At 44.8% G+C, this 12,821-nt stretch overlaps 1 protein-coding gene across 1 annotated transcript in view; it reads right to left on the reverse strand.

Annotated features, from left to right (window-relative positions):
* LOC132569395 (protein eyes shut homolog) overlaps nucleotides 1–10,771 on the reverse strand; it is a 238,708-nt gene extending 227,937 nt beyond the window's left edge. Inside the window, exons 1-2 of the mRNA XM_060235448.1 lie at nucleotides 10,657–10,771; nucleotides 10,079–10,192 (exon numbers count right to left, since the gene is read on the reverse strand). Of these exons, the coding sequence (XP_060091431.1) occupies nucleotides 10,079–10,190 (112 nt within the window). The 5' untranslated portion in view covers nucleotides 10,191–10,192; nucleotides 10,657–10,771. The remainder of the gene's footprint in view (nucleotides 1–10,078; nucleotides 10,193–10,656) is intronic.
* Nucleotides 10,772–12,821: the final 2,050 nt, after the last annotated feature.

A 12,821-nucleotide genomic window follows, 5' to 3' on the forward strand; every position in this document is an offset into this window, starting at 1 on the left:
CGGGGCCAGGTCCCCTGTTATATATCCCTCCCAGAACAACCTTCATCCTAGTCAGGTCCAATCCTAGCCAGTTAAACTTCCCGCCACAGATCGTCATAGGTGGGCTGCGTTCATCTCTTCCAGGCCCCACCCGCAGGCGTGCTGTGCTGTACCTTCCGGGATGAATGCAAGACATAACACTCCCTCCCTAGTTCAAGATATATACTCTTTCAAATAAGCAGGTGACTGCTGCTCTCTGTGCGACCGCCGAGCTTCGACTGGGGAGCGGGAGCTGTTGCCTGGAGTTCTGTGACCCCTGGTTCCTCGCTGTGAAGCAAAGCCAGCAGAGGTATCTCTCTCGCTTTCTCCCTGTCCCTGTGGGGCTCCTCCACCAGCGACCCCGGCGAACCTGGCAGGTTTGCTTCCTGTGGGACATTCCGTGTTCTCTCCATTTCTCACTCCCCCTGGCCCTGCCGCTTCCTCCACCAGGGTGCGGCAGTGAAACTGGTCTATGTGTCTTCAAAGGAGCTACCCGCCTTCCGACAAGACCTTGTATGACTGGGACCCGGTGAGCTCCAGCACTCGAGCTGTTCTCCACTCTGGGCCACTTGCAAAGTTCTTAGCATAGACCGAATCCCCCAGAAAGAACCCCCTAGTGGCCTCCCTGGTCTCAGGGGAGTCACAGAGGTCTGGGGCCCAGTAGGGGTGTAGCCTATCAAGTCTGGTGGTTAACCTCCTGCCCATGAGTAACTCGGTGGGGCTGATGCCGGTAGCCTGGTTGGGGTTGATCCTGTTCCCAAATAGGAAGGCGGACAATCGGTTGTCCCAATCCCCTTGATCATGAGCCACTGGGCGTCCTTGGTGGTGTGAACCATGTGCTCTGCTTGGCTATTAGTGGCCGGGTGAAAGGGGCAGACCGTATGTGGCGGATGAGGTACCTATTTGGGAATTCCTGGAACTCCCAGGAGGTAAAAGCAGTACCGTTGTCCGTCACTACAGTGTCAGAGATCCCATGGGTGCAAAAAACCCTTCGTAAGGCTCTGACGGCGGCTGCAGTGGAGGTGAAAGCAACTGGAATGACCTCCAGCCACTTTGTGTAAACGTCCACCAAGATAAAGAATAGTCGCCCCTGGTACGGCCTTGCAAAGTCTAAGTGTAGTCGGCACCCAATTAGATTCCCAGCGGTGAACAGAGGTGCCAGGCGGAGCAGGCCTGGACTCTTGGCAGGGCAGGCACCTCCTAACTTGCCCCTCTATCTCTTCATCCATCCCTGGCCTCCATACATAGCTCTGTGCCAGCGCTTTCATACGCACTATCCCAGGGTGCGTCTCGTACACGGCTTCGAGCACTTGCTTTCAGAGTGGGGGAGGGACCATCACTCTGCTACCCCAGAGAATGTGCCCCTTGTGTAAAGATAGTTCCTCTCGGCGAGAAACAAACAGCCTTAATTCAGCATCCAATTTGCCTTTGGGCCAACCCCTCCCCACCCAGTCCGAAACGCATGCAAGGATGCGGTCTTTACCCGTGGATCTGGCTACCTCTGCTGCGTGGAGGGGCTGCTCCGGTAGAGACTCCAGAAGCATCATGTGGTGGACTGGGGCCAGATCAGGGTCCATCTCCGGCAGCAGAAGGTGACTGAGGGCATCTGCATGGCCCATTGCTTTGCCGGGGCATAGACAAGCTTGTATGTGTATGAGTTGAGGAACTTGTTCCACTGCAGGACCCTGTGACAGGATCCTGTGACAGGATCTGCAGAGTCTGGTGGTCTGGGGTGAGTAGGCTGAGCAACTGCTTGAGGTCTGTGGCAATTGTGAAGCGCCTACCATACAAGTGAGCACTTCTGCTTCACCATGAGACCCACATTCTGGAAACGGCGGAGCACCTCACAAAGGCAGCGGCAGAACCTGTCGGCGTCAGGTGCTGCTATCAGAATGTCATCAAAAAAGGGTTGTACTCCAGGAATCCCTTTAAAGAGCGAGTCCATTAAGCTTTGGAAAATTCCCGGAGTCACACTGACCTTAAATTGTAACTTCCACACCTTGAAAGCTCCCTGGTGCATGACAATGGTCTGGGCCTTGGCCATTTGCTCGTCCACCGGAAGTTGTTGGTATGCTTGGGCCAAATCCAACTTCCCAAAAATCTTAGAGCCGGCCAGGGAGGCGAGGACATGGCTGACCACTGGGACGGGGTATGGGTAGTCCTGTAAAGCTTTATTAATTGTGCATTTGTAGACTGCACAAATGCGCACATTCCTGTTTGGTTTGACTGAGGTGACTATGGGGGTTTCCCAAGTGGGCAGGGCAGGCACCTCCCATGGTCTAGCACCCTCTGGGCCATGAGACTGTCCAGTTCGGCTTCAATTTTTGGCTTCAGCACAAATGGCATCCATCGAGCCTTCAGCCTTAAGGGCCTAACCGTGGGGTCCAGCTGCAGCACGATGGGTGGCCCCTTGTAGGTACCCAGAGCCCCATCAAATACTTCCGGGAACTCCCAGCACACATGTTCAAAATTGTGGGCCTGAATTTGGTCCACCCCTGCAATTTTGATGCCTATGGGCTTAAACCGAGCCAATCCGAATAGGGTGGTAAGCCGGCGCTTTACCACAAGAATGTCCAGGACCCCTTTAAAATCTCTGACCTCCACCCTAACTCTAGCCCACACCAGGATCTGCACTGGATTCTTTTGAAAGTCCCGCAAAATGAATTCCACAGGCCGCAGAGGCAGCCGGTTGTAGGGGCAGGGTGTACTAAGGGTCTCCTCCAAAATTATGGAGACGGAGGATCCCGTGTCCAATGCCATCAGGCAGGAACCCTCCTCGATCAAGACCTGCACTATGACCTTGTCAGGGCTGTCCCGAGGCAAGTTCATTACCTGGATGCTGTTTGAGGCTGTCGTGCGTGCTTCTGTTGAGTCGTAATGTGCGGACTGGGGGCTCCTGTTGGTTCTGGACCTGTAAGCTCGGGCGATGTGGCCCACTTTTCTGCAGCTTCTGCAATCCGCGTTGTGGTAGGGGCAGTCTCGGCACTTGTGTAGGTCCCCACAGCTGGTGCACTTGGTGCTTGTCTACTCCGCTGTACGCTGTCAGGTTGGTGTTTTCGGCCCACTGCATGGCTGATGTGCCCTTTCCTCGTCAGAGCCATCCGAGAGGGAAGCTGTGGCATCCTGGTTCATGGAAGGGCTGCTGTGCGTCTGTTCGAAGGCAGTTGCCTGTCAGAGTGTTTTCGCAAGGTCTTTGTCCTCGTATGCTAGCAACCTTTGGTGCATTTTCTCCTCCCGGACCCCAACCACGAAACAGTCCAGCAGGATCTCTTCCAAGTCCCCTGTGAAATCACATCTCAGGGCTAACCCACAGAGCTCCGCAAGATACTCGGCAGCGGACTCAGCTTGTCTCTGCTGTCTCATGTAGAACGTGTGCCTGTGTGTAAGATGGGACAGCTGGGGTGCCATGTGGTTCGTCATCACCTTGACCAGCTGGTCATAAGTAGTCCTTGCAGTGGTGGTCAGCATGATGGGTCACTTCATCAGCTGGATGGTCTCCACCCTGCACAAACTCAGGAGAAGCGCTTCTTTTCTGCCACTGCCTCCATTTTGTGCAGCTCCATGTAGTAGTTAATCTGGTCCACTCATGATTCCCATAAGTTAGGTCGGGTGACGTCAAATGCCGGTAGGGTTTGTCTGGGAGCAGTAGCTATGACCTCGGCCGCAGAAACACTAAGGCTCGGAGCACAGGGCTTGTGGGCGGCTGGAGGTGGCTCTCTGCTCACTGGTATCCCACCTTCGTCACCAGTGTAATGTACTTGAGTTGGAGACGTTCAGATGGCAACATGCTTTATTAGTGAGTACATCACAAAGACAAAATGGGGGGTCCAGGTCCCCTGTTATATATCCATCCTGGAACAACCTTCTTCCTAGTCAGGCCCAATCCTGGCCAGTTAAACTTCCCGCCACAGATCATCATAGACGGGCTGCAATCATCCCTTCCAGGCCCCACCCGCAGGTGCGCTGTGCTGTACCTTCTGGGACAAACGCAAGACACAGCACCAAATATGACAGAGATGATACAGTAATCAAATTAAAATGTTTGTGCTGCACACTCAGGACTCTGCAAACTTTGCCAACGTAACTTAAATGAAGGCGTGCTGAGGACCTGAAGGAGATTCTATGGATTTAACAGAGTCATGTGTTCATTCGATGACAGACCTACAGCAACCATGGAGAAGGAGTTTTAAATTGGTAGATATTGCTTTCATATTTCAGCAGAGTCCCACATCTGAGAGATATTGGTTTTCTAATAGCTGCAAATCTCCACTGAGTCTCATCACAAAATGACTAGCCTGTGATCTCTGTAAACAAATGACCTGGCCCATTGTCTGTACTACATTTCTTCTTGCCTTCAGGAGTACTTAAAAACCTTTTAGTTATAATCTTTTTAAAACAAAATTATCTCAGTCATAATAATATCCTGTACTGAAAATGTCCTGTTTTTTTTTTGGGGGGGGGGAGGAATTTAAGTTGTTTCTTAGATGTCTTTCTTTCCCTCTTTCTTTGTTTTTACTGTGCTGTACTTACTGGGCTGCTGCATCTTGCTTTTTTCCTGGAAAAATATTTGTTAATTGCCAATTTGTTTTAAGCTTAATTGCTATGCATTTGGAAATGTGTATTGTTCAGGCTATACAAAACAAGTACACTTTCTTTTAATGAAGTATGTCCGGGTTTTTGACTGAAATGAACCAGTCTGGATCAAGGGACAGTATCCCCCTCCATCAAAATGAATATCACCTAAAATCACTTGGGCATTCTGCAGTTGCAGAACGTTCAGTAATGATGGACCTCTCTGTAGCCAGTAATGATGGACCTCTCTGTAGCCAGTCATTAACATGTTATGTGTCTACCTGCTTTAGCAACCTGAATGGCTAACAGGGTAGAAGAATGATCTCAGGTGCGATCTGCTTTATACATAGCACATTTATACTTCCTATTGTAATCTCGCCAGCTTTAATTATTGTTTGGCATCCTTTTCTGTTAATTGGCTAGAGCGCCAACTTCTTGGACAAAGATTATCCACTGTCTGGGCTCTAGAATATACTGTTTTGTTTCTTTCCCTTTGCTTTTAGGAGGAAGTTCCTGTACTGACTTACAAACACATACTTTGTAAGTTTCATTTTTATGGAGAACAGGTCACATAACTGGGCCTACACTGTAAGTATTGTGCACAAATGTCCAAGTCCACAAGGAAGATTCTGGGGTTAACTTCTGTATTCCACCATATGTAAAGGGACCATCCATGATCTAGTCCTGTGAAAATTGTTACTATACAGCAGTCTCTGCCTAATGGGGAAAAAATGTTTATTTTGAGGTTTGGAGGATAGAATGAAAGTCAAATGTACAGAAATATTCCAAATAGGCATGCAGGAAATTAGCGATAAGTGTCAAGAGAAGTACTATGGACAAAAGAAATATGTAACGTTTAGAGAAGACTTCACTTCAGATTCTTTCACAGAGGAGGAATAACCCCTGAAGGAAGAAGCAAAGAATGTGAAGAAGAAAAAAAAGAGGAGATGTGAGGGTGACTGGATTACATCAAAAGTAAGAAAGTCTAATTTCCCCCAAAGGTAGTACTGAAAGACCAGAACAGCTCAATTAGGTAATCACTGAATAGGAAAAAATGTCGTACAATTTCTTTTCTTTTTGTTGTCCTCAAGCTTAAAGGAGGTGACAGTTTTATAACTCCATCATTTCAAGGTCATCTTTCTCAGTCCTCTCCTTATAAAGGATGAACTGAAGTGTGTTTATAAGGCTCTATTCAGGGATAGAAAACCACATTGACACCCAGAAAAAAATGAGACAAGGAGGATTCTAAAATTTACAAACTGTGACGTTTTTCTTGGGAGGATGATTTTAAAGTTCTTTTATTTTATAGCATAAGCTTCAATATCTTTCTCCAAAAAAAAAAAAAAGATATGTACATCCTCTTGATTTTGGACATTAAACACTGGTTAATATCTACCAATAGCCAAGACATAGAAGATCACACAATGCCCAGTATTCTGCAGTACAGTCTCTGTGTTTGATTTTCCCATAATTCTCAAAATAGATTATGGATTTGAAATTAACTTTTTCAGAGCCAGCACCTCTCTTGGCAAGGTGGGGCAAATACTGAAATCTGAGGGCTTCCTGGAGACCACCTGCCATGAAGTAATAGTATTTCTTTTATCAAGCACCTTAAGACTATCAATTGCTATTTGCAGTACATGGCAGAGACTCAGGGTTCAGGTTGCTCCAGACCAAGGACCATAAAGGCAAGAGGTAATACAGCAATCATACTCCATAGCAACAATTCACACCAAACTTTGGCCCCCACCCCCTATAAGATTTACTGACAGGATTTTCAGGTCCATAGGTCAGGGTACAAAAGGTACAACTGGGAACAGTAACAGTAAGAGTTAGAATGGCAGAAGTGTTTACAATTAAGAGTGATAGACAATTGTAACATAAAGGGAGCAGAAAATCTTTTTCAGCTGTAAATGTCTTATGAATCTAAGTTAAGAATTAGAATAGGAGTGACGAGGGAACAACAGGCTCTTTTTTCCTAAGTGACTTGGATTGTTTCTATGGAATTTTAAATGTACTTCACTTGACAAACTGTGGGACCCACCTATTTAGGAAACAGCATGACCTCTTAACCCAGGGGTGTCAAACATGCAGTTTGGGGGATGAATCAGGCCCCCGGACGGTTCTTATCTGGCCCCTGAACAACTGGCTGTCATCAGCTTCCTTCTCCCTATAACTTGATTCCTTCTGCATCATTGTTACCACCTCAACCAGCTTTTTATTGGGGAATATTAATATTCCTTAGCTCAAAATGGCAAGTCTATGTGAGGTGAGGTGAAGCAGGATCTCTGTCAATGTTTATTGAGATAGACCAATTGTCCAATGGTGAAGCAGAGTGTCAAAAACTCAAATACCCAATAGGAAGGTAGACTGTCATATTCATATATCTAATGAAAAGGCTGGGTGTCATACATGCAAACTCCCAAAAGAGGAATCTTAATTAGTTTGGCCAAATGGGTTCATGGCCCTGTTATTGCCGGTGCTGGTTCCTTAAGCTCGCCAAAAGTGATAGATTTCTCCCTACATGTCAGAATGGATAGCCATTCATCAAGTGTTCAGGAGATTGGTTAACTTTGATAGCCTTTAGCAGTAATTAAAGAAAAATAGAAATCCTATAGAACTCAGATTCCCTGGCAGAAATGTGAAACCAGATTACAGATATAGCACACATTCACACAACAATATGGCTCTTTGGCCTTTAACCTTTCTGTTTCTGCTGTCTTTCCTGAAGAATAACAGACCATACATACAGACTATTTGTTTATATGTTGCCGGTTTTATGTTTTGGGAATAGGCTTGAAAGAGGTTACCACAAGGGGTGAAGGAATTTTTACAGCTTTGCCCACCATGTCCCTCTCTGGGCCTGGAGCTGTTCCTTTCCAGGATCAGAAAAATGGATGTTCTTTAGCCTTTCAGCATAGCCAAGATATCTGCCCAGCCTGTGAGCCAGACTTGACAACCTTCCAGCCTGCCTAGGGCCTAGATTGAACCAGATTTGCCTCTCTTATGCGCAAAAGAGACCAGTCCAATTCAAATGGGCATTGCTGTGTCGTATTAATATTCTAGGGTTACATTGCAATATCACATTCCAGGGGTGCATTGTTTGGGTATCAGTCCAGGGGTGTCTTTCAGGGTCTCAGCACAGCTTGCTTTGCAAGGCTTACTCAATCACAAAGGAGCTACAGAGCAAAAACTCTATTTTCTCCATTGGCTAAAGCTTCTCCAATGGGGAAGGAGGGGGGAGGAATAGCTTGCTTTGCCAGGCACTCTCAATTGCACAGTGGAACTACTGAGCCAAACCTCTCTTCCTTCTATTGGCTGAGGCTCCCCCCCCAGTCCCCTAGGGAAGGAAGGAAAGAGCCAGAGCTTCCTTTGCCCAGTTCCCTGGATCCCATGGGAGAGATACAAAGAAAGCATATTTAAGACCAATGAGTGCTAACATTTTAAGCATGTTTTAAGTTTTTTTTAAAAAATATGTTTGTGTTCTTTATAAAATTTGTATCTCTTACCTAATCTTAAATAGGTACGCACATGGCCTGGCCTGACATGGTTTGGCCCAACCCAACATGGCCTGGCCCAACAAAGTCTCATTTATGTCAGATCTGGCGCTCGTAACAAATGAGTTTGACGCCCCTGTCTTAACCATTTTGCCACTGAAAGTCATAGTGCCACTTACACTATGACAGCATCCACAGGGTGGTGATTTTCCAGATTGCCTTGATGTTCCATTTTCATTTCCCTATGTTACTGGGTTTCTTTCTTGTATCCAGACAACTTTATTAACATCCCTGTGCTGTCCCAGTCATTCCTAATTCCTTCTCTGTTTTTTCCTAAACTATTTTCCTCATACTCCCCCCACATTGTGAAATGAATTTGTAAGATAGCCTATTGCTCAGAATCTGAACATTTTCCCCTCCTCAAGGATTGCTGCCCAAATCTGCCCAGAAAGAGCAGGTTTGGGTGGCAATTAAAAAAAAATGCATGTCAGCGTTTCAGCATTTCAGCACTGGAGAAAGCCTGTGCTGAAACAAATGACCAGTCTCAGTGGGAGACCTGACACCATCAGCCAATCACTGCCCATTTATTTTCTCTGCAGCCCAATCTATTATATATATTTATATATATACACACACACATTGGCAGCAGCAAATAAAAGTGTTCACTGAGGGTATCTCATGTCAAAAGCCTGGAGCCCTTGGCCCTCATGGAATCATGAAAGGATATTGTTTGGCTGAAGACTTGTCAAGAGGGATGGGTGTTTGTGTGCATAAATGCAGAGCTTCTCTTAGGAGAGCAGCCACCACTTTTCATGAAGTTGGCAGCTTGACAGAGCAAAGTGGAGCTCCACCTTTTGGTCTCCAAGGCTAGCAAGTGCCAAGGCTGGTGCAAGCAGAGAGCCACTCCTTCTGTCCAATTAAGGGCTATCCAACACAAGGGCAGCTGGCCAGGGCAGCAGGCAAAGCTGAGTCTCCAGTCAGGGGGGTGAGTAAAAACAAACAAACGGAAATGTGTAGAGTGATCACATTGATAGCACAATCATCAGAACCTCCTCAACAAACCCAAAAACCTGAAAGGCAGCTGCAACCTGGAAAATGCCTAAGAGAAGAAAATTTCCTGTGATTTCTCATTACCAGAGTTAGCAAATTTAAATGGAAAAAATGTGTGGCTAATTAGAAAGGGGAAAACCAAAGGAAGGGAGCCAATTGGAAGAGGTGTAACTAATGGAGAAAGGGATTATACCAAAGAGGAAAGGAGCCCAGTTATATGTTTCTGCACAGGGCCCATAAAAACTTGGAAGTGGCCCTGAATGTTTTAACTCAGGATTCTGTGAATCATGGTATGAAGAGAAAAAAAGGAAAAGCACCCATATTATTTCTATCATTTTCCCCTACCAGAATTTGAAAGAACATACAGTCTATTTTTGATCTAGGAAATGATTCAGGGAAATATTTTGTTTTTACAGCAATCTTTATCAGGCCCCTCCAAAGCTACTTTTTAGAGCCAAACACAAATTTCAGTCATGAACCTCTTGGCAAACCTAATGCAAGTACTACTTGTTCAATGAGCAAAACTTTAAAACACATTTATATCTTAGGAACACGCACTGATAGAATGTAATACCATACCCCTGTGATAATGTACCGGGCTAAATTTTACATCTAATTGAACCAGACGGGAAATGTTACATGAAGGAACTGTGTGAGATTCTCCCTCCCGAAAAAGTGCCACATGTTCTTCAATTCTTCTTTCAAGTTTGTCATTTTTGTTTTGATAATATAACCAACTCTTTCAGGAGACAAATAAACAAAGTTTATTTCACATTAGTCACAGCCTAAGAGATAATTGGCTGGTCACTTTTGAAGCTTGCTTTGAGAAAATAAAGGCCTAATAATGCTGCTCGGAAGAGTGAAATGAGTTCAGACAAGTGACAGCAATGCTTTCCAAAGTTAATTATGTTTACTTTTCCTTCTCCCTCGGTGTTCATTACCTTTAAATGGAGCCACACATTGGCAGGAGTAATTACCAGGTTGGTCAATGCAGGTGCCTCCATTCTTGCAGGGAAATGAAGCACACTCATCTATATCAGTTTCACAGTGCATACCTTTGAAAAGATAATTGAAGATTCAGCAATTTAGTAAGACAAGCAGGTGCCAATTGATAATTGTTCAATTTGTACCTCAAAATCCCAAACTCATTCCATGCTGAGAAGCCAGTCTAAATCAAGCAAATAAGGACCTTACATATATTACTGTCAGAGCCTATTTATTTCACTTTACCACTAGCTGCAACAGCTTCTTCTGAATTAATACCACACAGACCTCTAGGTATGGAAATATTCAAGGCCTGTTTTAAGTGTGATCTCATTCATCTTGTACATTGCTGTTAAAAGTTCACTGATGGAACCAATGGTCCAGTTTGTTGGAATGCAAATGAAACATTACATTGGGGCAGATAAAGAGAAGAAAAATGAAGGAAGCAGCAGGAAATGAATCAGTAATGTTTCAGTGAATGACTTGGAAGCTACTTTTTTCACAGAATGCAGGATTCATTCCCGAAGCCACTTACCAGTGAATCCAGGTAGGCAGACACAGTTATATCCACCAATCAGGTCTGTACAGGTTGCATTATGGAGACAGGGATTCGAATGACATTCATATATGTTGATTTCACAAAGTGTGCCTAGAAAAGATAGGAAAAGGAGAGGGAGAGAAATATTTTGAAACATCCCAGACAGTTAGTCATGACTATATTTTTATTTTTGCACTTTTACATAAAGTGGCTCACTTCCAAGAACATTCTGACCACTTTGTTGTTGTGCCTTCAAGCTGTCACTCTCCAACATTTAATAGATACTTTATTCTTTGAGGCATTCTGCCCGTTTCCTAAGACCAAAATGAAAGTGAATTGATTCTCAAGATGTAAGGCAGGCAATTTTCTTATCAATATACATCCATACAAAAAGAAAAAAGAGAGAGAACACTGAAATATAATAAACTGCATTTGCTGTGACATGAAGGGAAATCTTTCTTCTTTTCTGGATCAGGCTGCAGATGAACTCTCACTAAAATTTAAAATAGGGGAAATAAACCTGCTTTGTACCAAGTGACAGCCCTGAAAATATATTGGGTAGTTGTGGGGAGTATTTTTAAGGAAAGGAGAAAGTCCCATCTCTTCTTCCTACTGTTATTTTTACCCTTGTTATATCTTTCACTGCAGAATACCTCCATTTGCTATCTGTGAGCTCAGAGCAAGGAACAAAAGTGTTAAGAGTTTAGCCACCATGAGCAAAGAGGAGAGAAAGAGAGAAGCCGACACATCCATATTTACTAATGATTTCAGCAGTCACTGTCCTCACCTGTAACTTCAAACATTTCAGCTGTGTCTTTGAAAAAAGAGTTTATAGGCACTCAGTTGTTCATATAGTCTCTGTGCATATGATCCTACAGTTAAATATGTATAGGTTGTGTTCACCTGAATTCATAATGTCAGGTACAATAGGTACAATTCTAGTCTCCTGTATTCAAGAAATGTGGATTTGTTGTGTAAACCACATGGGTGTGTGAGAAAGGTCAAAACCCTGGTAGATCAGTTAACCTCCTGTTCATCAGTGGAGATCAAGCAATAGGTTGTTCAGCTGTTCACAACGTGGTCAATGAGGTTTTCCCTCATTCTCCTCACTCTTGTGCTACTGTTGCTTTGGGGGTAGGAGGTTTCTGTTCTACATATGTTTTGCTTCCTCTAGTGGATGATTTGATATTTCATCACCTTATGTCCAACATAAAAACCTGCAGGTTATATCACTTCAACCTAATTAAAGTATCAGAACAAAGTTGGAGTCCAATGGCACCTTTAAGACCAATGGAGTTTTATTCACGGTATAAGCTTTCATGTGCATGTATACTTGTAGAGGTGTGCATGCACACAAAAGCTTATACTCAGGGCTTTTTTTGTAGCAGGAACTCCATTGCATATTAGGCCACACACCCCTGATATAGCCAATCCTCCTAGAGCTTACAGTAGGCCCTGTACTAACAGCCCCGTAAGCTCTTGGAGGATTGGCTACATCAGGTTTGTGTGGCTTAATATGCAAAGGAGTTCCTGATACAAAAAAAAGCCCTGCTTATACCGTGAATAAAATGTTGCTGGTCTTAAAAGTGCCACTGAAAGTTTGTTCTGCTTCAGACCCATACAGCTACCCCAGCTGAATCTAATTAAAATATGTTAATCATGTTGCCTCACCCAGGCTTTATGTGCCCATGCAGATTAGGCTCACAAAAGTGGTGAGAGCAGAAAGGTCACAAACCTCAAAGCAGTGGGGAGCAGAAAGCAGGGTCACAGACCCATATGAACTGGTTTTGGTGAATGAACTAATCTCCCAGTCATATAGGTTCACGTTTCAGTTCATAGTTCAGCCACATACCACAGGCTGAACCACCTCTTGTTGCGGCCATGGGTCAATTTGTAGAAAAATTGGTTGAGGAGCTCATTAGCATAACTCATTGGCATATGCCACTGCCCCCCAGCCAAAAGCAACCCGATGCAAGAAAGGAGAGCCCTGGGTGAGCGAGGCATGCTTGGGCTTGTTAGAGATCCAGCTACCCCAAGCAAGCCTCACTTGCCTGGGGCTCTCCTGCCCCCCCAGTCAAAAGGCCAGTAAGCTACACACCACCCAAAATCATATAAGAAGTGAAGAAAGGTAGGTGCAGGTTTCTCCAAGGTTAATGAGGACT

The sequence above is a fragment of the Heteronotia binoei genome, chromosome 1, assembly GCF_032191835.1.
Source record: "Heteronotia binoei isolate CCM8104 ecotype False Entrance Well chromosome 1, APGP_CSIRO_Hbin_v1, whole genome shotgun sequence".
In the NCBI taxonomy this organism is placed as follows: Eukaryota; Metazoa; Chordata; class Lepidosauria; order Squamata; family Gekkonidae; genus Heteronotia; species Heteronotia binoei.